Raw genomic sequence first — 23,973 nt, 5'->3', positions numbered from 1 at the left:
TCCAGTAATGAAGACATTGGAATTATAGGAATTACAGTAGTTATGAAATACGTGCTGCGGGTTCACCGGATTGATTAATTTTCTCAATAATTTTCCACAGGTTTTGCCTTGGAGATAAAGGGGGAAGTGGTTGAAATTTCCGGGATTTTCAAATTATTTTTACTATTTGCATGTCTAATGCTTATTGCATGTTTTTGATAAAGAAAATTTCCGGAATTTTTTGCCTATTTAAACTAATGCTTATTGCAAGCTTTTAAACAAATAAGCTTGTTGAAAGTAACGTGATTCGTGAGCGTTTTTGAACACAGCCACCCTGCGTTCCGCAACCTCTATTAGAAACTCGATCCTTTGTAGGGTCTTAGAACATACCCTGACACAAATGACGTCCCCATCACCCTCTGAGAATCAAGATGCATAAGCCCGCCTCCTATACAGTAAATCCCTGCTTGGGAACTAAGGTTATAGTACGGGGGAAAATACCAGTCATGACGTTCACGGTCTGAAAAAAAAATGGTTCATTGGTAGGGCCTAGTGATGGAAATTGATTTTGCTCGTGAGAAGAATTGTCACGTCCGATAAGACAACATTTAATTTAGACCATAGAGTGATAGATGAAGAATGACTGATATCGAGTTCTTTACCCTTGACTCGCGTCACGAGCTAGAGTAGGCAGCTAGGTCCGTAGCCAGCAATTTCAAAGGGGGGGGGGGGTCTTTTTTCTGAAGAAGTGGACCTTTTACCATATAATCCCCATGTACCTAGGTCAAATTTTACCCAGAGTGGACCTTTTTCCAGCAAAAAGGGGGGTTCTTCCCCCCCCCCCCCCCCCCCCCCCCCCAGCTACGGGCCTGGTAGGCCTACAATTAAGCGGTAGACAATTTTAAAAGTAGGTCTACGAAATTTGAAATTGGTCTTTAAAAAACCTTTGCTAACCGTGACCATTTCCGTCATAGGTTCTATCATAAGTTAAGACATTCCTAATTGATTTTGTTTTTCCTTTGAAAATGAAGTTAGCAACAGGGCGGGGTGAAGCAGTGATAGGCCCTGTATAGGCTATAGCACTGCATGGCTGGCAGACGATGCGTTAGATGGAACACCGTGTTCTCTATATTTACATAATTCAGAGCTATCGCACTTTTGACAGTGAGCCTTCTAGGAAATTATAAATTAGATCAATATGTGCTACAGAAGAATAAAAACTATAGAAAACGTAGGCCTACTAATAAGATTAATCACAAGAGTGTCCCATTGGGCGGGGGTAAGGGGTGTGGGGCTACTGATCATGCATAGCGCACGGGAAATTTTAACTTAAAAGTCATCGATTTACAAATAAAATTAAATAAACTTCTTTTATATTTCACTGAAAATGCGCGTCAAAAATCATGAAAATGTCGGATTACTGTGTATATGATGTCTTAATTTCACGAAGGGCGGGAATAAAAAGCCGCAAGAACGAGTCACGAAAATGGGGCGCTTGACGTTTCACGTCCTTACAAACAAGAACAAGAAGCTTTAATTTCGCCGCGCTATCTTAAGCAAACCTTGATTTCGATTTTTCATTCACGTCACTCACATCTTTTATGAAGTAAATTAAATATAGACATCTTTTGTTCATGTTTGTTCTGGACATTATATCGTCTTACAGTAATGATACTTGTCGCTTAGCAACCACCAAGCACCTGTGGTAAGCTTTACCTCGTACCTCAAATATGGGTACTTCCGGTTAAAATAACGTGGTGCATAAGCCCAGTTGAAGGTACGAGGTAAATCCGCCATATTGCCAGTTTTAAAGGTTGACACTGTCAAAGGAAAAAAGTTGCCAAAAATGACAAATCAGCGGCGTTGTCTTGATTGTTAATAACAAGGGGCATCACAGTGCATACATCTTGTTCAAAGGTTAGTGGTTACGGATATTTCTAAAAAAAGTAACCTTGTAAGCAGCAATTATAAATCCCTAGGTCGACTAGCAAGTGGGAAAAATTCTAGGATTTCTTGTTTCAGTTATCGGCCTTACTTGCTAGGTATTTACCGCAGGCTTAATTTGTAAGGTCGAAAACTGAGTCAATGGGATCTCTAGCTAAGTCACACTGTTATCTGAAGGTGGCATCATGTCTAGTTTCTCGCTGGAAGAGACGGTAGTAGTGGAGAATAAATGGAGGTGTCTTTCTGCATGGTGAATGGATGTCAGGTCAAAACTACCCCACACTGTATTAAAGTGGGGATTTTACCTTGTGTCTTTGTTAATTGAATTATTTGAATACATTACTGGACTCACATTTGTCTAGTGACAATGTTGTATCTCTCTCTCTCTCTCTCTCTCTCTCTCTCTCTCTCTCTCTCTTTGTGTGTAGGGGGGAGGGGGAGGGATTAAAATATGCAGAGCTTAAGAGATTTATGAACAACTTCTGAACAACACGGTACAGCAAATATATGTCAATCTCTTTCAGTCCCTTTCAAGTATAACCACAGTTGATATTATGGCATAAAGCACCAGTGGAGTAGTAAACCGTGACCAGTATGAAGCGTAATGGTAAAGTATCCCCCATGGAGGAAGAGCTGGTACCAAATGACACGGTGGAGTTACAGCATGTGATCCAAGCTGAAAGTGTTCAGGAGACGGGAGCTGTACAAATGCCACCTTGTGAAACAGAAGAAGTAAATAGTTTTATATATTATTATTATAATTTTTTTTTTGCTGAAAAGTTCTGGATGAATTATTTACGTATTAAAATAATGCAAATATCTCAAAATTGATTTGGCTGTGACTATCATAGCATTTATAACTTTTTCCGTACATTTTAGGATTTAGAATTATCAGATTGGATCCCAAAACACATCAAACGGCGAGAATGTTGCAGTTTTATGGAGAAACCTTCAAAGAAAGGAGCCGATGAGTAGGGATTTGCTTGCTTTCCTGTCCTCACTGACTCACTCGTTTTTCTTCATTTACACTCACATGCATGCACACACATACACGTGCACTTATACTTGCAGTCACACTCTTACGCACATAAAGAACATGTATTCATGTGCATATAAATGCTTTGTAACTTAAGCTTCTTATATATGTTTTTTTTTTTTTTTTGAAAATGATCACAATAACATTAAATTTTATTCTCCATTTGTATCATACCTGATGATAGTTTTAAATTCAAGATGGGTTGTTACGTATTAGTCTGTCAAATTTTCTCATTTTGTACATTTTTTTCAGTAAAGAATATGATAAATCCCTTAAAATGATTAACACATTAATAAAGTAGTAAGAACAGTATGCTTTTTATATTGTAAGAGATTTTGATAATAATGGTGGAAATATGACTTGTGTAGATAATATATTTGTATATATTGTATAAAAATGTAAAAACATTATGATGTATTTTTTTTAATTTTCTAGTGAAACTCCTGATGAAAAGAAGTAAGTTTTCCATTTTGCTATATGAATGCATATGGTTGTGGAATGGAGAATAATTATTGATATACATATTGAAGATTTATAACCAATTATTTTTAAAATATTTATGACAGAAAAATTTGCATGTACAGTAATAGTTGAGTAAAATAATATTTTCTAATTACATTTCAGAGTTAACTTTTCAAGCTGAAGTTTTTCATCTGTCGGTTGATCCTGCATATATTTCTATTTCATTTCCAGGGTGTGTTACTGCGGTCGTGAAAAACAGGCCCACACCCCAGAAGCACAGGAGTCCAGCATTCCAGACAAATGGACTGTTCACTCACACACCAAACACTTACCTACTAATGCCTTCGGTGAGGTGGAGTTTAAGATGTTCAATGACAGATCAGGGAAGGTGAGACTAGTCAGACACTTTTGGGGACTTACTACTAAAAAAAACTTCATCTTGAAAATTTGTCTTAAGTTTTAAAAAACTAAATTTTTGAGTCATTATGCCCCCAGATAAATGTGATGTTAGTTTGGGTCTCATATCACACAAAATGTCCCTTCAGGTATTTTCTGGCATTTTCATTCATATTCATTCAAATTGGTAATTAATTCATTATGTTAAATCAGAAAGTTACCAGCTCAGCAGTCATGCCACCTCAGTGACTGGAGGATAGTTGTGTGTACTGTGAATACAACACAATGTTGTGCAAAGTAGTACAATACAATACAAGACAATGCAATGCAACAACACAACACTATACAATGCAATGCAATACAATACAATACAATACAATACAATACAATACAATACAATACAATACAATACAATACAATACAATGATACATCGTAAATTAAACATATAATCAATGATATAATGTATATCTATTGTAGTATGTACGTGTGGCTGGAGACACCAACATGGAGATCATGACAGAGCTGTTGATGGACAAGTGGAACCTAGAGCTGCCAAACCTCCTCATCTCCGTCACAGGGGGTGCGAAAAACTTCACCATGAAGCCGAGACTGAAGGAGGTGTTTAGGAGGGGTCTTGTGAAGGCAGGACAGAGTACAGGTAACATATAGTGAGAGATGTGGCCTTATTGCAGGTTGCCATTGTAAGGGTTTTGTAAGCTGTCTCTGGCCTTCAGCACAGATGCATATATACCATTACAGAAATAAGATTCTTTCTTACTTTCTTTCTTTTTCTTTCTTTCTTTCTTTCTTTCTTTCTTTCTTTCTTTCTTTCTTTCTTTCTTTCTTTCTTTCTTAATGGCAGGTAAATTGCCATCACCCCAGGAAGTGGCTGGGTATTTTGATCAGCAGTTCTCTCCTCACTGGTCAGTGTTGCCTATAGCTAGTATACTGTTCTACATAGTGACATAACACAGATCTCCCTTCCTCACAGGTGCCTGGATTATCACGGGCGGTATGAACGCTGGGGTGATGAAGCACGTCGGAGAGGCAGTTCTAGACTACACGGTCGCAGCAGGGTCGCGGCAGAAACTTGTCACCATTGGCATCGCCACTTGGGGCTGTGTAGCCAGCAAAGAGCAGCTGACGGACTTGGCGGCTGGAGACAAGAAATCAGAAGTAATGAGACGTATATCATTTTGTTTATTATGCATTTATATTTATTCATATTTATTATGTACTCTAGTGAAGATGACTGTTTTTTCACTGATATTGGTTAATTTGTCTGTCTGACAGATATAGCTTTGAGAATACAGTGCATATTCTAGTTTCGTTACAAGCCACACGTGTCGGTAGCCAGCAGTACTTATCTGTAGTCTTTATATTACAGGGGTTGTGGCCAGCCATGTACAAACCCCAGAAGAACAACAAGCGAGCTGCGTCTCTGGACCCCAACCACACCCACTTCATCCTGGTGGATCAGGGGACTGAACTGATCTTTGGGGAAGAGATTGACTTCAGGGCCGCACTAGAGAACGAGATTGCCAAGCAGAAGAATGCTGTGGATACAAGTAAGTAGAGAGGGTCTTCAAATGGTGGTCGAGAGAGGGGGGGATAAGTAATTGCCTGATGCCAGTTACAAATATGATGTTATTTATTAAATTTGAGTTTTCTAAAACTCTTGTTATGCAGTCTCCCAGACGATATAATTATGAATTAAAAGATTTTTGGTTTAGAGGTTTTCAAACTGATATCTGTTTTTTTTTATAAAAAACTAGTATTCAGATATCATCCGTAAATATGTGAATTCAGGCTTATGTACTTTTTATACTGATACTTCATTTTTGTTAAAGAAAATAGCATTCAGATTTCATCCATAGAGATTTTCATCCATAAATATGTGAATTCAGCCTCATATATATTTTCCTTTCCCCCAGCTATTCCTATAGTCCTGGTGGTGGTGGAAGGAGGTCCTGGCACCATCCACACTGTTCACAGTGCCATCATGAACGGGACACCTGCTGTTATTGTAGACGTAAGGAACAGCTGATCATTTATACAATTTTGGTTTATTTGTTAATTATTTGGTACAAAATAGTCATTTATCAAACAAAATTCATGTTGTTTTGGGATTTTATTAAATTGAATAGAATTATTACAAGTGAGATATAAAGATATGATTTATTATTATTATTGTTGTTGTTATTGTTGTTTATTTATTTATTTATTTCTTGCTTCCAGGGCTCTGGCAGAGCAGCAGATATCTTTGCCTTTGCTTACAAGTTTTCTCGAGAAGTCGTTATCCCTGTTGTTGATCAGACTGGGGCTAAAAAATCTAAGTGAGTATTTTTTTCTCAAATTTTAAATTAAAAATTTTAAAGGTAAGAAGAGGCAAATTCTGTTTGTTTTCATTAAATGAGGGAATATTGTTTGGGAGAAGGGAACTTTGTGCCTTCGCCATTTCCTGGAGTGATATTAAGACACTCAATTGCAATTACTAATAGATAAAATTAAACAGAATCAGATAAACTTAACTGATCTAAACCAAGCTTAGCTAAGCTAAGTTAAACTCAGCAAGATGAAATTTAATGTCTAAGAAAATATTTAATCTTTTATATTATTATAAAACTATCAAATATACAAGAAGATATTTTTTCTCATTGCAGGACTATCACAGTGATAGATGAGTTCACTGACAAGAAAATCACGGAGATGGTGAAAGAGGAATTTGGAGAAACGAATCTGATTCAGAATGTGACGTATATTAAAGAGTCCCTGATCCATCGTGACTTGGTGACAGTGTTCACCATAGACCAAAGGGAAACTGCCAAAGACATTGATGTGGCCATTTTGCATGCTTTACTGAAAGGTTTGTCTGTGCTTCTAATGATTATTTGCATTAAGTATTTAGGTTGTCATAATATACATGGCCCCATTCAGAATAGGGTCCAATGGTCAAATTTGGCAACCCACTACAAAGCTTGTCGTCTAATTGGCTAATAGACACTGAATAAATATCCCATGGGGAAGTATTCAAGTGGGTCAGCCATATTTGGCCCTCGGACTACATGTAGTTAGTCCCCTATTCTGAATGGGGCCATTGCCACCTGGGGCTGCATTCCCAGATGAAGGTGGTTTGGTAGTCACTGAAATATTGGAGTGCTGATAACTTGAAGTTGAAAATGTTATTGTAACTTTCAGTACATAACACAGCAGATGAAATTTAGCAGTGTTTCAAGAAAATTTATTGCTATTACATTTCATTTTAATTCAGCCAATCGCAATGAGACATTGACACAACTGCGGCTAGCTTTAGCTTGGAACAGAATAGACGTGGCGGAGTCAGAAATCTTCACAGACGACTACAAATTGGACGTAAGTACTTTTATTTCTATTTTACAATATGCATTTTTGTTCAGTTTTTGGAGATCATGTTTTACCTCGTTATCAAATTATAAACTTTAAAATTTGGTTACCCTTGATTTCTTCAAACACAGTCAAGTTTTTTTCTACAGAAACATTGCTCCATCAGCATGTGCATTTCAGCCCAGGTATTCCACAATAAAAGAAGAGGCAGATTTAAGAGGACAAAATCCTGTTTATGAATCTTACAATGCACTGTTCCTGGGATGTGCTTTTATCTTTTAATTGGTGAGGCGATTACGTCTAATAAATCTTAATATTCTTATATTTGTGTCTCATTTCAGCAAGGTGGCTTCAATCAAGTCATGCAAACTGCTGTACTGGCTGGAAAGGTGCAGTTCATCAGCCTCTTTTTAGATAATGGTATCAACCTCCATGACTTCTTGACAATGGATCGACTAGAAGATCTATATGACAGTGTAAGTATATAGGGTAGTTAATGTAACATAATGTCTTGTATTGTAATTGGTGCTCCTGAGCTTCAAGCACAACATATAATTCTTTTTTCATTTTTTTTTTCATTTTTGTTTGTTTTTTAAGGACCCTTGGCATATGTTGAGAATGGATGAGGGTGACCACCATTTTTGGGTGTTGTTTTGCTTTAGAAAAGTAGAAATTTAAGAGAGAAATTAAAATAAGATTAAAATATGTTTTTTGGTGTTTAAAAACAGTGTTTATACACCAGTAACTTCTGATCATTTAATTGCAGATTCCAGAAAATAGCTACTTGAACACCCTGATTGATTTATTCAGGGATCCTAAAAGAAAGGTTGGTATCACCTCTAATATATAGAAATATTGGGTGATTTTGTAAAGAAAAGTGCAGTGAATAAAGTGCAAATATTTCATTTAACACCATTTATTGTTTGAAGTGTGTGTTCTTTGATGTAAAGCATACTGATGTCTCACAGGCAAGATGTAGTATAACGTGTATAAAATTATTTCCCACATATATTGAAGTTTTTGTAAGGGTCTTATTTTAGAATGTAATCATTGTTATAATGATAAGTAAGGCCATTTTCTTAGATATCAAGAACTTTATTTATAAAAAGAAATTTGATTTTTCATTAGGGTATGTGTGTCAATCTTTATGACATCGCCATGGTGATCCAGGAACTGATGGGGGACTCTTATTCTCCTCTGTACACCAGAGATCCCAGGTGAGGGTGGAGTCTGAGACATGTGGGCGGAGTCTGAGAGATGAGGGCGGAGTCTGAGAGATGAACTGTGCTAGTTGAGATGCAGTGTGTTAGTTGAGATATGTAGTGTGTTAGTGGAGACAAGATGTTGTAGTTGAAACAGTGTGTTTGTGAAGGTGGGGATTGTGTTGGTAAATAACTTGAAAAAATTAAGTGGCACGCTGTTATGTTTCTTAAAATGTTAATTGAAAATTCTCCAGTGACACGCCAAGACCAGAAGGTATGACTGATTACCATTCATACTGTATAAATTATAAATGATAATCATTGTGGTATTTGGTCTTCTTTCTGTTGTGGTGATAGCACATGTACGATGTGTTATATCTATTTATTAATCAGATATTATGGTGAAGATGATGAGGAATCACGGCTACCAATGAGGAGACACTCCATGACTGAAGGGCACATGTGTAAGTGATATGTCTCTGAGAATTTAAGATATAAGGTCAGCTTTGTAAGGCTAAGGAGATAATAGCTTTTCATGTGCTCTACCTTGATAAAATGGAATTATTCTTTACTTAAAGACTAATTAACATCAGTCAAACATCATAACGTTTACGATATCCAAGCCAGAGAATTGTTCATGTTAACTTTATCATATTTTAGCTACAGCAGCATCCAGCAGTGATTTAGACCAAAACCATGAGTATTTTGATGTCCCTGCTCGAGAGCTGTTTGTGTTTGCAGTGCTCATGAACAGAATGGAAATGTCCAAACTGTTCTGGGAGAGACTGGAGGTAAGGAGTCGTTGAGAATGAGTAAGTGTGCACTAGCTGAATGGACTCTTGCTGAATGCAATCAGATTATATTAAATGGATTAACACGCCTTCTCCTGGCATTGAGTAGAATACAGAGCAGATGGTGATTTTATCAATTTGTTGAGTCTGAGGCTATGTGTAGTTGGTCTGTTACCTATAGATGCTTAGTGTTATTCTTGTGTGAACAGACACTTATATTGCTGGTATGTTGCCTAGTAGTTATAGTCTTAGTTAGAACTAATGTGAGCAGGACCAAAGTTCTTGTCTGAGCACACATGTTGTTAATTGTTACTGCGCTTCCCTTTCTAGACCAAATAAGACTTGACATGAACAGGATAAGGAACTTAATCATCTTACACCTTGTCTTATTGTATACCTAATTGGCTGGTTAATTGCAATCAACTGCTGTATTCCAGGAACCAATAGGAGCTGCCCTGACTGCTGCCCAGATGTTACAGACCATGCAGAAACACACGGAGGACACGGAACTCCAGTCTAAACTACGGAAACATGGACAGTATGTTGATATAGCCCAGTTCTCTAGCTTTACTTTACATTTATATTTCACATGTCAACTCCAAGTGAAAATATAGCCTCATGGATAATAGCCAGAACTTCAGTTCAAACTCATATGGATATATGGACAGTGTGTTTCTGTATGCAGGCAAACATAAGTATTGGTCAGGGATGTTTGTTTGGTGCCTAGAACTGGCACAACATTTTATTGAATGTTTTTTTAAAATGATATCAGGCTTTCTAAACACAAATTTGATTTTTATGTATGTATATATGATTTAGCTCTAAACAAAAAATACACCCCCATATAATACAGCATCATAGACCAATTCTGTTAAAATGACATATTCAATCTCCCTTTAGATACTACGAGGAAATCGCTTGTGGCGTCCTCAACGAGTGCCATTTATCTGACGAGGCTCGTGCCTCGCAGGAACTCCTGATCCGAGAACTGCCAAACTACGGGAACTCTACATGTCTCCAGCTCGCTGTGGAGGGAGACAACAAGACGTTCATCTCTCACGCCTGCTGCCAGTCACTGCTGAACCAGATCTGGATGGGGAAGATGTCTCACAAGAATAAGTTGTGGAGGGTGAGGAGTTTATCACAAGTTGTGGAGAGGGGGGGGGGGGGGGGGTTATCTGTTTAATTAGCTGTAATACCTTAGATATGAAATTTGTATAATTTTTTCTTCATGTAATTGCTATATATATTGTCTCATTTAAAAATAGTTAATAATAGATAAACTTGTAAATAACTTAAGCTTATGAATAAATGAAGAAGAAATATGTATATGAATAAATAAGTACATGATCAACTAATAATAATAATGATAGCAAAAGTTATAGTAATAAATAGATAGAAATAGTGATATATGGATTTAAGATATAGATGAGAAATAAGGTTGCTTTGTCTGTAAGTAGTAGTAATTATTACATTTGATTTATTTCCTCTGAATTTTTTATCTTTATTTTAGATCTGGCTCTCTATTCTGTTTCCTCCATTGCTGCTGGGGTTGATCTACTTCAGGGAAGATGAGCAAAGTAGGTTTGCCAACAAGAACAAGGGCAAGCAGGACAACCCAAGAGGGTAATTATGGATGACACTTTTTTTAGTTTTTGTTGTTCAATGCATAGGGGGCAAATTGTTGGCAAATAATAAAACTAAAAGATGAAATACTTCCAGATTTATTCAGAAATGTGGATATTTTTTTTTTTTATTTATGCCTCAGACTCCCATATAGAACTGAACACCTTTGGTGCTTGAATTTTAGATATTTTCAAAAGGACCACTTCGATATCTGAAAAATGCTTGGTCATGTTTTCAGTATATTTCTGGTCAAATTTTTTATTTTATTGTTTCAATAGTGAATTTCGTTAAGACCCATGTGCAAACTTTCAAAACAGTTTGTTTTATAATGCTGTCTGATGAGAAAATAGGAAATGCCTAATTTCAAATAATCTTTTTAGCCTGAAGCGTCAACGATCTGCTTATCCACTCAAAAAGAAGGCGAGTGACGCAGGTCCTGGAGCGAAAAATCTCGGAGATGAAGGCTTAGACATCCGAAATACTGGGCGTAAACTGACCTGGTACGACAGGATTAGGTTCTTCTACAATGCACCCCTCACCACCTTCTTGCACAACTGTGTAAGTACACACCCCTGGGGATTTATTTATTTATTTATATTTTGAAAATTCGCAACTGCTGTGAATCACCCTGAGGGTCAGTTAGAAACTCGCTTAAATCCACACTTGTATCATCAAAGCTGAGTTAGTAGAAGTCAATGTCAGAACTCTGAAACACAGGGTGACTAAGACTGTGATTGAACACTTGAATAAAAGAATGGGTGATACAGAATTTTTAAGTCAGTTAAAATTTTCATCATTTTATTAAACATATATGTATACCATAAAATTCAAAGTTAATAGACAATGTGTTTTTATCCACCAAATTAAGACGTATTTTCCCACTTCCAGATTTCATATCTCTGTTTCCTGATGCTGTTCAGTTACATCCTCCTCACCAACTTCTATCCCACCGTCTCCACGGCCGAGTACATCCTCATGGTGTGGGTTTTCACTCTCCTCGTTGAAGAGGTGCGGCAGCTGCTCGCAGACGATGCCTCGGTGTTCCGCCTGAAGTTAATGAGCTACATTTATGATGCCTGGAATGTCGTGGATGTTGTGACGCTGTTGTTCTTTCTCACGGGTACTGTGCTGAGGTTGATTCCTGGGTGCGAGGGCTGCTTTGAGGCGGCAAGGATTGTGCTGGCTCTGAATCTGATGACCTTCTGGTTCAGAATTCTCCACATTTTTTCAGTACAGAAAACCCTGGGGCCAATGCTTGTGATGATTGGAAGAATGGTAATTGTCTATATCTTTGTAGCTTCATTTTTAAAGTAATGATTAGAAATCAAATCTGGGATTGTCCTTTTTTTGTCATATTGTTGTGTAAAATATTCCATTTATCTTTATAGGTGATAGATCTGCTTGGTTTCTTTGTGATCCTGATGGTATTTGTGCTGGCGTATGGCCTGGCGTCGCAGGCTATTCTGTATCCTAACGTGGACCTTACACCAGTGATTATTGTGGACGTGCTGAGGAAAGCATACTGGCAGATGTATGGAGAGCTCTTCTTAGAGGATATTGAAGGTAGATATGTTGTGATTTCTTTGATATTGTGAAGTATGGTGATGGTGGTGTTTCTCTTACCTCTACAGTTTCTTGGTATGCACGCTTGTATGCACACAATGACACACAAACAAACACACACACATACACACACCTGTTAATAATATATTCACATTGTGTTGTAGGTATCACTGACTGTACCACAGACCTGGCTGATAATAGTACATTGCCGCGGTGTCCTTCAGAGGCAGGGACCTGGGTGACCCCCATACTGCTAGGCCTCTACATCTTGTTCACCAACATCCTCATGTTTAACCTCCTCATTGCCATGTTTAGGTAAGTCCTGGGTTTGGATAGGGTAGTGTGTGTGTGTGTGTTCAGAGAGAGAGGGAGAGAGTGTGTGTGTGCACGCGTGCGTGCATGCCGAGAGAGAGAGAGAGAGAGAGAGAGAGAGAGAGAGATGGGTTAATTATATGTAAGATTATTATATCTGTTCATGGTCACACTTTATTTGAAGTATATATGGGAAATTTTATATTTTCACATTTATTTGGTGGTGTTTTAGTTTTACCAATGAAAATATTGATCAAAGGAGATATTTTACATTAGGGAAATGTTTTCCTATTTAACTTGTAATAGGACTAAACAAGGATATGGAAATTGGCTAAAAAGTTACACTTAATGGGTAATAAAATCTTTATGAATGTTCTGTTAATAAAAGAAGTTTTTATTGTTTTGACTTCAGGAACAACTCTGTTTTCACTGATGTTGAAAACAACTTATACTGCTCTTTATTTCATGACATTTAGGGGGAATTATTATTAGCAAGCAAGTCATTATTTTAGAACTTATAATTTCAGGGTACTTATTTATTTTTGTATTTGCAGTTGATGATTTACTTTGTTTCAATTAGTTACTAAAATACATGTAGCAGAAAAAGAAAAAGATTTAAAAGTGTCCAATTTTCAATTTTTGAAATGCTGAGCACTACAAACTTTCCAAAAGTTGTGCTACATTTTAAATAAAATTCATCTCATTTTCTCCAGCAGCTGCAATTTTCCAGTTTGTTCTCACATTAGCTAACATGATGTTGAGATTTTACATTGTGCTGTGTCTTCTCCATGTCGCACCTAACACAATAATAAAAAATCACATTTCTCCAGCTTCACATTCTACATTGTGCTGACACAGACTGAAGTGGTGTGATAATGCATTCCAGAGGCCATCAATTGTGTTTTGTCTTCTCCAATTCACATCTAACACAATATTTTTCTCCAGCTACACATTCCAGCGGGTGCAGGCCCAGGCTGACGTGGTGTGGAAATTTCAGCGTTACACTCTGGCGTATGAGTATTTTCGTCGTCCTCCACTGGCGCCCCCTTTTATAATTATCTCTCACATCAAGATGGGTATAGAATGGCTGCTGGGGCAGTGCGGGTGTAGAAGGAAAGACGATCATCAGAATCTGTTCAGTAAGTCGTGCATGCGGGGTAGATCACACATGCACATGTATGGGGAACACAGTAGAATATGGCCTACATAAAGGTGTCATATGGTTATCATTGTAGTTCAAAAATTCCTCAACCCCACTTTGAACTGGAACAGAAACATCCAAACAGATGCCACCAGGGGGACATATGCCATGAAGGCCCCTCTCCCTCCCCCCCCCCCTGTCCCCCTGTGGCCTCCAGTTCATAAAGATCCCAATGTGGAAACCCCCAGGGACCTAAAATGACACAACTTTGAGAGATCTGCAATGTTGTGCCGCATTTAGACTATCTCAGGCCTAAGTCTGTACGTTGAAATGGAAACACACCCCAGTAATCCCAGTCTCCCCCCCCCCCCCCCCAGTGTTCGACAGTAGATACTAAATGCATGCCATGCACGTGTTTAACTCACTCACCGCTGCATGAAACACTAGGATTCGTGTATCCTGCTACTAACAGTGCTTTCTCTTGTGTTTAAGTTCGGTTGTTTTGTGTTATTTGCATGTATGTGAAATTTGTGGCTTAGATGGTCAAGCATAATAATTATCAAGCAGCGCAATTGCATTGTGATTTGCAGCAAAGTTTTGATTTCGTTGATTTCAAGAATCCACCTGGGGGTTTCAGAGTTTGTTTTCTGTAATTGCTATTTAAATTCCTGTGACATGAATCAGAAATTTTCTCCAAGAAATGCTTTATCAGTAATACACATGTAAAATGTTGATTCCAAATTATTGAAAAATAAGTTGGATTTGAGAGAAAAAATTCCTTATTGAAAGTGTCAGAAAAAGATGAAACTTGAAAAAAGTTTGAATATTTTTAAATATTCAAATATTTGAAAAAGTGTAGTTTTGAGAATTAAAAAAATTGTTATCGTAAACAGTTTATGGATACAGATAGCATATCCCAGATAACGGCATGTCATTGTCTGTACTGTGGTGCTCAGAATAATGGCTTTGTAATATATTATATTCACGTTGCAATTTAACCGTCAATATTTCAGGGAGCCTCATACCAGCTATCTTCAAGGCTACGGTCATTGTTGCATTTATGGTTATTGTACTCCCTGAGTCTCAGATAACTGATGACTGATAACAGGACACCTTTCCATGTGACTTATGGTTCCTGTCACTCTTTCAGCTCTCTGAAACTCAGGGTAATGCTAGAGCTTGAAAGCATGATTTTGCTTTGGCATGTAAGGTGTTGTTCTCAACCAAATTAAACAAATTACTTAAACTATTTGGTGACCAAAGGCAAAAAAATGAAAGATTGTCATTTATTGCTTTTTCACGAAGAGAAAATATTTTTGCAGGTAAAAATATTTTTGAAGGTAACAAAATATATCATGCTTGCTTGAGCCATTATACATTTTGCATGCTTGTTATTTATTTATGTAATTTTTGGGTCATTCCCTAAAAATGACTCTCAGAGTCACACCAGTGATGTACACATTTTGTGTAGTCTTTTTATAATTCTGATTTGTTCAGTTCATATTTTGCTGTATTATACTATAACACCAGTGGTTGAAAAAAAAAAAAAAAAAAAACAGACTACAGTGATAAAAAACATTTATGCAAATACATCACAAAATTTGTGCATCAGTGACATGAACCAGAGAGTCAATTTTTGTAGAATGACTGGTAGGTACGATTCTCTGCTAAATGTTGGCAATTGCAGATCCTGGCGCATGTCATAGTCCTAGTTGTTGCTATTGTTGTTTACCATCACTGTTGTCTCTCTCTCTGCAGCTACACATTTGATAAGGTGAAGGAAAACACAGACCATTACTGGCACTACCAACGCTACTTCCTCATTTACGAGTACCACACGCGCCCCCCGCTGGCCCCGCCCCTCATTATCTTATCCCATATATACCTCTCCATCCGTACCGTACTGAGAATTTGCTGTAAGAAAGCCCATAATGCTGGGAAACGCAATGTGTTCAGTAAGTTGTGTGGAGGGCAAATTGTTATCAAATACAACCCATGCCTGTTAATTTTCATATTGATTATAGGAGTTTTTGGTATGATATTTGTTTAGAGTTGTCAAAGACTAATTTCAACTATATGTTGATATTTTTAAATTCTATATAAAAGCCTGTAAGCATTGCCTTTTATTTTAGACTTAAGAAGCATTACTTTTTAAGAAAGTTTTGTTAAGTATTAAATAGAACATTTCCTGAAATTTGTAATCAAAGTTACAAGAAACCTACAAGAGAGTAATTTAACTGTAATATTAATGTCAAATACAACTTATTTTGAGCACTAATACCCTTATTTCCCCTGCAGAATGGAGAATTAAAGACGAAGGTGTGTCTAAACGTCTCAATAAATGGGAGTTTATGAACGGAGAAGAGTTTATACGAAGACGCGCCCATCTTCACAAGGCAACGATGGAGATGCAGGTCATGGACAGTAAGAACATGTGAGTATGACTTTGAAATGATGAGAATGATAAACAGCTGCACTGCTACTGACCTTTGCTTCAAAAGTACTTTTGACCAAACATATTTCTACTCTACACAAGCGCACTGTTCTTCTAATTAATTCTGTTCTCCAAAGTTGTTATTCTCTAAGCACAGTGCCTGATATTTCTTACACAGTACATTCATAGCTGTACATATGATGACAATTCTGACCATAGCATCTATGAAGGATTAAAATATACAAAATGGTGAAGGAAATGCTTTAAGAGCTGAATCGTGTTGTATAAATATTATTTATAAAGATATTTTACCCTCCAGGCTAGAGACTGCCTCTGTGAATGTGGAGGCATTGAAGGACGCAATGTTAGGGATGAGGTCCAAACAGCAAGCCCTGGCTAACAAAGAGCCATCTTACCTGGAAGAGAGGTTCAACTCCATCGAAGAACAGGTACTCCTCTTATTTAAGCCTCCTTGTAGTATGGCCTCGTTTAAGAGTAAAAAAGAAAACTTAACAACTGGCTGATTATTGAGCATTCTTTCTGCAACCAAAGCGATGCTTGTGTCTCCTTTTTACGACAACAGTGAGGCCAGTTTCATGGTCGCACAAAGGACGCAGCCGTCCAGTGTGAAGGGGGTTGTAGTTACCCCAATGGTTGCCAGTGAACTGGTAGTATGATTACAGAAGAGTTCATGTTTAGTGAAGTGACAGTTTAACCGGTCTGAGATTGACTTCATATTACATTTTGTCCTTTTAGATTTATAAAGCAATAAAGAATGACATATTTAAAGACAGTCTCAGCGCGTTAAACCCTTAAAATAGCACGAAAATGAAATTTCCTGGAAAACTCACCAATTTCCCCATAATGACCAAGGTATATCCTATCCAAAACCGTTCAGAAAATGAAGCTACCTAATACCGTTTTTAAGTTCCATTAAATAATAAAAGACGACTCGTCTTAAATACTCAGCTACCACCTCACAGTACGGCTTCAGAACGCGCAATTTCTCGCTAAGTCTCGCGGTTTACTATGAATGAAGTACTACGGCTGAGACCCGGATATTACTATTTGGCGCCAAAACAGCAAAGATGGCTCAGACGCGCGTCAAGTCTGAAGAGGAGAGCGACAAAAGGGGGCGAAAGAAAATAGCCACTCCAGTTCGAAAGATACGAAAGAAAATTAGAGACAGACGAAGAAGCACTCAGACTGTGTATGTTGGGAGGGAGGTGGGGCGGTGGAGGACACTTAAAGCTGAGTTAGGACTCACATACGAGGCAATGGCAAAACTACTCCTCGACACGTGAGTATGCGCTTCACAGGTCTCAAGTGTGTCTGATTATCATATTATCCAGTGTTCTCCACAACTTGAAATTATAAGGTGGGGGAAGAGCAGTTATGGTCGTGCGTACGTACACTGTGTACGTGAGCGGCAAATGTACAATGTATCTTTTCGATATGTTAATGTCAAAGGGATGCAAAAACAACAGTCAAGCTATGCAAGTTCAAGTTTAATATCTCACTTTTCTACAAGAAAATAATCTGAAGGTCTGCTCACTGCTCAAAATAAAGGTGGCGGGCCGTTTACATAAGGTGGCACAAAACTCAATAAGGTGGCTCAGCGCCAAGATAAGGTGGCGCAGCGCCACCTAAAAACAGGTCGTGGAGAACACTGTTATCCTGTTCACAATAAATGACAATATTTGTGCTCATACAAAGTTGGTTACGTGTATAAGAGCGTTTTGGGCTTTACGTTTTCTGTTTTTGATCGGTACATGTACCGAAAAGATGGACAGGCGGCACTTACATGCCTGACAAGTTTCGCTGTGTAGTCGTGACGTCTATCTCATTCTGACTGAAGCCTGCTGTGATTGGTCGTAAGCGTGGGAAAATCGAGGTCGTGACCTTGAGCCGAAAGTACTTCTGGCTGTGCTCCGAAATCATGATAAATAGTTTTCGTTTTCTAATTCTTTATTCTAGTTGTCTTAACAGGACTTTTGTGACCCAGACTTATTCATATAATAATAAACAATCTCCCAAAACACAAATCTGATCAAAGTTTTACATAGAACCTGCTTCTATACATTAATCTAACCCACTGAGTTGTCCTTTAAGAGCTTGTACATTAAAAAAACTATCCAATGGCATGCATAATTTACCATTTGAAGCCTTGTATCCAAGACTATTTCAACCTCATTAATTTTCATTTAGTAGTCCTAGCACTCGTAGTGATTTTTTATGGAATGTTATATTGACTATATGTAACGATTTGATATCTATTAATATTATCTTTTCTCCCCCCATCGCCAGCTGGAAACAACATTCCAAGCTCTCCACTGGATAGTCCAGAACATGAGTGGGCAAGCTAAGGGCAACCCCCCAAAACTGCAAGACCCCAAGCAGAGGAAAATAGAAGGTAAATAGGTGACATATGAGACTGATCATCAATATCACCTTCATTCTGCTTTGGAAAAAAAACATTTTTTCGCTTAAATAATACTTAGTAGAATGCAATTGACATATGTAACAGACCTGATCTCACATTAACACATTAATGTTGAGTTTCCTGCCACATTCCTATTCAAATGAACTTCACATTCTCTATTTTTTACAGAGTATTAAATTTTATTTAGCTATTCACCACTTTTAAATGTTGAAAAAAGTGACAAAATCGAATGTTGTTTCCTGACATTTTTATTAGTAACTGTGGTATATAATTCTCTGGTTTTATTGGATATTTCAGAGGAAGAAAGGAAGAATGATCTGGCCGAACAAGAAAAAAAGCGTTACGTGATGATGTTGTCGGAACAAGTGCGTCTTCACGTGAAGAGCCGCACATCTCCGTATCCAGAGGCAGGGCCAGACGTGAAAAGATTTCAAGTACCGGATGCCAATGTTCCTTGGACGGTGAGTTTTTCAATTTTTTTTTACTGGTACAGAAATTACAGTCAATGCTTTATGTATACCTGAAAGAAATATTTATAACAATATGATTTTGGAAAACACTTTATGTATATTATAATGTATAATATGGAACTTTACACTTAAAACTTTTCAGCATAATATCTTTAAAGTGTATGTTAATTTATTTTAGGCCCCATTTATAAGTTTCATCTTTCCATCTTCGTTTCAACAAACATTTATTTTAAGTGTATTTCACATTATATCAGGTCCCGTTCCCTGAATACAGTCCAACAGTATACACCAGTCCAGTAGTGTTGGAGGGTCCTGAGTGGGCAGACCCTGATATTCTCAACAGGTGAGATTGCACTGTCCGTCACACCCAACACACTGTCACACCTAACACATCTAACACACTTTCACACCTAACACACTGTCACACCTAACATACTGTCATACCTAACACACTGTCACACCCAACACACTGTCACACCTAACACACTATCATACCTAACACACTGTCATACCTAACACACTGTCATACCTAACATACTGTCATACCTAACACACTATCATACCTAACATACTGTCACATCTAACACACTATCATACCTAACACACTGTCACACCTAACACACTATCATACCTAACACACTGTCATACCTAACACACTGTCATACCTAACACACTATCATACCTAACATACTGTCACATCTAACACACTGTCACACCTAACACACTGTCACACCTAACACATCTAACACACTGTCACATCTAACACACTGTCACACCTAACATACTGTCACACCTAACACATCTAACACACTGTCACATCTAACACACTGTCACACCTAACACATCTAACACACTGTCACATCTAACACACTGTCAAACCTAACACATCTAACACACTGTCACATCTAACACAGTCACACTAGGACACTGTCACATCTAACACACTGTCACATCCAACGCAATAACACACCTAACACAATGTCATACCCAATACAGTGTGACACCTAACTCACTCAACACACTGTAACACCTAACACAACAACAAATGCAGTAAGATATCAGTCATTATTTGTGTAAGATATATTATTCATAAGCAGTTTGAGACATAAAACGCCACATTTGCCATGAATGTTTTCATCTTCTCTTTTTTGTCAATCTGTTTTTTTGCCTACATTTATAAAATAACATATTTATCATACAGCAAACCTGAGAAGAAGCTGAGTTTCAACGAGTATGACAAGACCTACAAAGTGAACAGGAAGAGCTTCGAAGGGCAGTACAAGATTGACAAGAATGGCCTGCCTCTTAACCCCAGGGGTAGGACGGGACTGATGGGGCGCGGACTGCTGGGACGCTGGGGACCAAATTTCAGCGGTGACCCAGTTGTCACCAGGTATAGTTAATATGTGTATACTTTGTAATGCTTTCTGTGCCTGTTGTAATTTCATTACATTTTGTTTCAGACACACAGCCTTTGAAATATACATTTATTTATTTATTTATTTATTTATTTATTTATTTATTTATTTATTTATTTATTTTTATTTTTTTTTTTTTTTGTCACATAAATTTTATGTGTGCGTTAAAATGTCATACACTTCAGACATGTCGTTCCTTACAGTAACTGATATGGATTAGAACCTCAAAGACTTGGTAAGATTTATATGTAGGTCAAGGATACAGTTTGGTCATGAAAACATCTGTTGGATTTAACTTGAAATGTGTCTTTTTAGGTGGAAACGTGGTGAAAATGGCCAAATTGTTATTGAAGATGGGCGAAAAGTACTAGAATTTGTGGCTATTCAACGGAAAGATGGCAATCGTGAATGGGGCATCCCAGGGGTAAGGAAGACATGACAGAGTGAGAAATATAGAATATGCATCATTGAGATTTTTCAGTTTTACAGACAAAAGTTTGAAATAGTTTCCAGTACACTTTATACAGAACCATGACAGAAGACAACATGGCTTGATTCAAATTTGAAAATATTTGAAGAGACCATTCAACAAAATATCTCGCCTAACACTCTGGATGTATTAAAAAAAAATCAAGCCTTACTAAATTTGTACATTTTAGTTTATCATTTACCAAAAAAAAAAATAATAATGGACATATTTCTCCTTCAGCACATTGGACATGCTTCTTCCCTAACACAATGGACATGTTTCTCACCTAACACAATGGACATATTTCTCACCTAACAACACAATGGGCTTGTTTCAGGGTATCATCCAGCCTGGTCAAAATGTCCTGGATTGCTTGAGGATGGAATTTGCTGAAGAAGCTATGGGTGAAAACGCCGCAGATACTTCCCAACGCAAAAATGAAAAGTTGGAACAGTTGATACAGAAAGGACAGAAGGCAAGTATCTCTAATTTAATATTGATATCCAGAAATGAACAAGTGTATGATAACTAAAATCCTTTAGTGAAAAAATTTATAATTGCAGTCATTCATTTCTGTAAATTTCACATGGGAATATAAAAATTTTGAAAATTTTATATGTTGGGAGCAATTTGTTTATTAACAAGTTGAAGGTTATAGGGACACCGAGCGTCATTAGAGTATGGAAATAAAACAATAGTATCAGAAATATTGCACTAGTCCATAGAGGTCAAAAGGTTTTTCATCTCTGCTATCTACAAATTTGATGAAAGTTTTTAAACAAATATTTCACTTTACCTATCACTGATGTGTTTTTTCTATTCAGGTATATGAGGGCTACGCCGATGATCCACGGAATACGGACAATGCCTGGTTAGAAACTACAGCCTATAATTACCATGATGAAGAGGGTAAGATACTGGAAACCTTGAACCTCAAGGTAGGTGTGCCTCTTTAGACTGTTACAATAACTATCAGGAATTAATGGACATTCATCCTATTTATTATTGTATTATTTTGTGAATTTTTACAACTCTTTGAAAGGTTGTTTAATGATGGCAGTGAACGTTTTATCTGTTTTTGTCTATGCCATCAACAGTTGCAGTATTAAATTATTCAAATCAATTGTCACAGAGCATCAATATGAAGAGTCTGCAGTTCACATAGTGTGCCTATGTAGCAAAGAAGCATGCCTGAATATAATTGGTTATTTCAAAATGAATCTGTGCCAAGTAATAATGAAAAATGTGAAAACCACCAGAATGAGGAAAATCACCACGCTTTTCTATGCTGGAGTTTGATTGCTTTTTGATAACTTTTGGTATTTTCTATCATATTCACACCGTTGTGCAATTGGTGCATCTTTTTTCATACATCAAAGATAAATTTACTTTAAATTAACCACACTTTCATAGAAAAGGTAGTATTGATGTGCATGTAGGCCACTGTTATTTACAGTGTTAACATTTCTAATTGTGAAATATTCTCCTATTTCAGGCGGGGGCATCAGTTGAACATGTTGCCTGGCAACCAGTGAGCTCCAAGATTCAGCTGTACGGAGGCCACCTGAACACTCTCAGACAGGTGGCGCTGAACAGAAATGCAGCTTTTTAAAACCATGAAGGGCAGGTGAAGGGACTCCCTACATTTTAAAATAGCAGATGCAGTCACCTCGTTATAAATGTAAAAAGACTTGATCGAAGCAAACATAACAAACGCTGAATGCCCAACTGCATCATGATTGCCAGTATGTTTCATGTTCTGAATTCTTGTGTCAAAGCACAATAGGGTTGAACTCGATAGATTTCAGTGTGGATCGAAAGGCTCTCCAATTCTGGGCAATAGTAAGGTCAACACCTGCGCTATGTTTGATGGGCAGTTTAGAAGAAAGAAAGTCTAGCTACTAGCTTGCAGTTACTCTGAGTACATAATGTTTTAAGTGTACTTTGTGTAACAGAGACAAAATACCACAATTATCATCATCGACTCTGTGTTCAACCACCTTGATCTGAATCTTATTTGTGGGGTACTCTGTAATCGTGTTTGTGAGATGTGCCTGTGTAGTTACTAAGCGTGATATTACATATGTTTTACCCAACTGTGATAAAAATTTACATAATCAATTCTATGTTTTAACAAAGGAGAATTGAAAATTTTAAATGCCAAAAGAATGTAGCATAAAAGGAAGACATTATGAAACTGGAAGTGGAGTTCGATATTTACTTTTATTGTTTGTTTGTTTTGTTTTGCTCATGACTGAAAGATGTCTACTGTCCTCATAGTGCACTCGTGTACAATGAATGTTGTATGTAATTGTATCGGTATTTGTCTGCACTATTCTTCTTTCATGAATTCTCTTAAGAGAACTAGTTTATAGTCAGGGTAATCTATTATATGATTATTTATCCAAGATATATATGTAATCTCCGTCCAGTATTTGCATAAATTAATCAGGGTTTAAATCTTGTTGGAATGTTTAATAAGCATGACATTTATCAGTGTAACAAATGGAAGTCATAATATGTTTTTTATTTCATTATTTAGTTTGCCATTATTTTTAAAAATAATATGCATTTTGATTTTATAGAAAAACATAACATTCCATAAAATATTTTTCTAGTGCTGTTGTAAACCATATTTAACATATACTAGTGTATTACTCCGTTCGTCTGTAAATTTTTAGTGCATTTTTAAGGTGTAGGCCTTCATCCACGACTGATTAAATGTATAAAATAAATTATACATTTTTATTTTTGGGTGTTTACACATTTGTTTTAGATGAAATAAAAAAACAGAAAACCAACAGAGTTGGACAACAGTTGTTATGATTTGGTGATGGAAAAACAAATTTACACATTTAAGCAAGTTTAAGCTGTTATTGAGCAGTCTTCAATAATTCGATAAGGCTTATATACTTTTTAATAA

General features: G+C 37.1%; 1 protein-coding gene across 2 annotated transcripts; it reads left to right on the top strand.

The window, feature by feature from the left end:
- The first annotated feature begins 1,737 nt into the window (after positions 1–1,737).
- LOC106165225 (transient receptor potential cation channel subfamily M member-like 2) lies at positions 1,738–23,851 on the top strand. 2 transcript variants are annotated; one of them, XM_087016682.1, is made up of 35 exons: positions 1,738–1,896; positions 2,448–2,655; positions 2,803–2,894; positions 3,395–3,415; positions 3,653–3,809; positions 4,296–4,476; positions 4,810–4,994; positions 5,206–5,386; positions 5,753–5,850; positions 6,057–6,154; positions 6,482–6,684; positions 7,090–7,190; positions 7,523–7,657; positions 7,948–8,007; positions 8,310–8,398; positions 8,777–8,847; positions 9,044–9,174; positions 9,612–9,712; positions 10,075–10,303; positions 10,688–10,800; positions 11,181–11,358; positions 11,689–12,075; positions 12,189–12,363; positions 12,528–12,678; positions 15,575–15,771; positions 16,115–16,250; positions 16,570–16,699; positions 18,558–18,663; positions 18,991–19,154; positions 19,418–19,506; positions 20,365–20,556; positions 20,897–21,005; positions 21,388–21,525; positions 21,875–21,988; positions 22,546–23,851. In XM_087016682.1, the coding sequence occupies exons 2-35, from the start codon at positions 2,518–2,520 to the stop codon at positions 22,660–22,662; spliced, it is 4,767 nt and encodes a 1,588-aa protein (XP_086872808.1). In that variant the 5' UTR covers positions 1,738–1,896; positions 2,448–2,517; the 3' UTR covers positions 22,663–23,851. The 2 variants fall into 2 exon arrangements, with proteins under 2 accessions (XP_086872808.1, XP_086872809.1); XM_087016683.1 differs by lacking the exon at positions 15,575–15,771 and adding an exon at positions 13,621–13,814.
- The last annotated feature ends 122 nt before the right edge of the window (positions 23,852–23,973 follow it).

Source organism: Lingula anatina, chromosome 7 (assembly GCF_051362555.1).
Source record: "Lingula anatina isolate TDL-2025a chromosome 7, LinAna3.0, whole genome shotgun sequence".
Classification (NCBI taxonomy): Eukaryota; Metazoa; Brachiopoda; class Lingulata; order Lingulida; family Lingulidae; genus Lingula; species Lingula anatina.
Note: the sequence above shows the minus strand (reverse complement) of the source record. Positions and strands in the feature narration are given on the sequence as shown.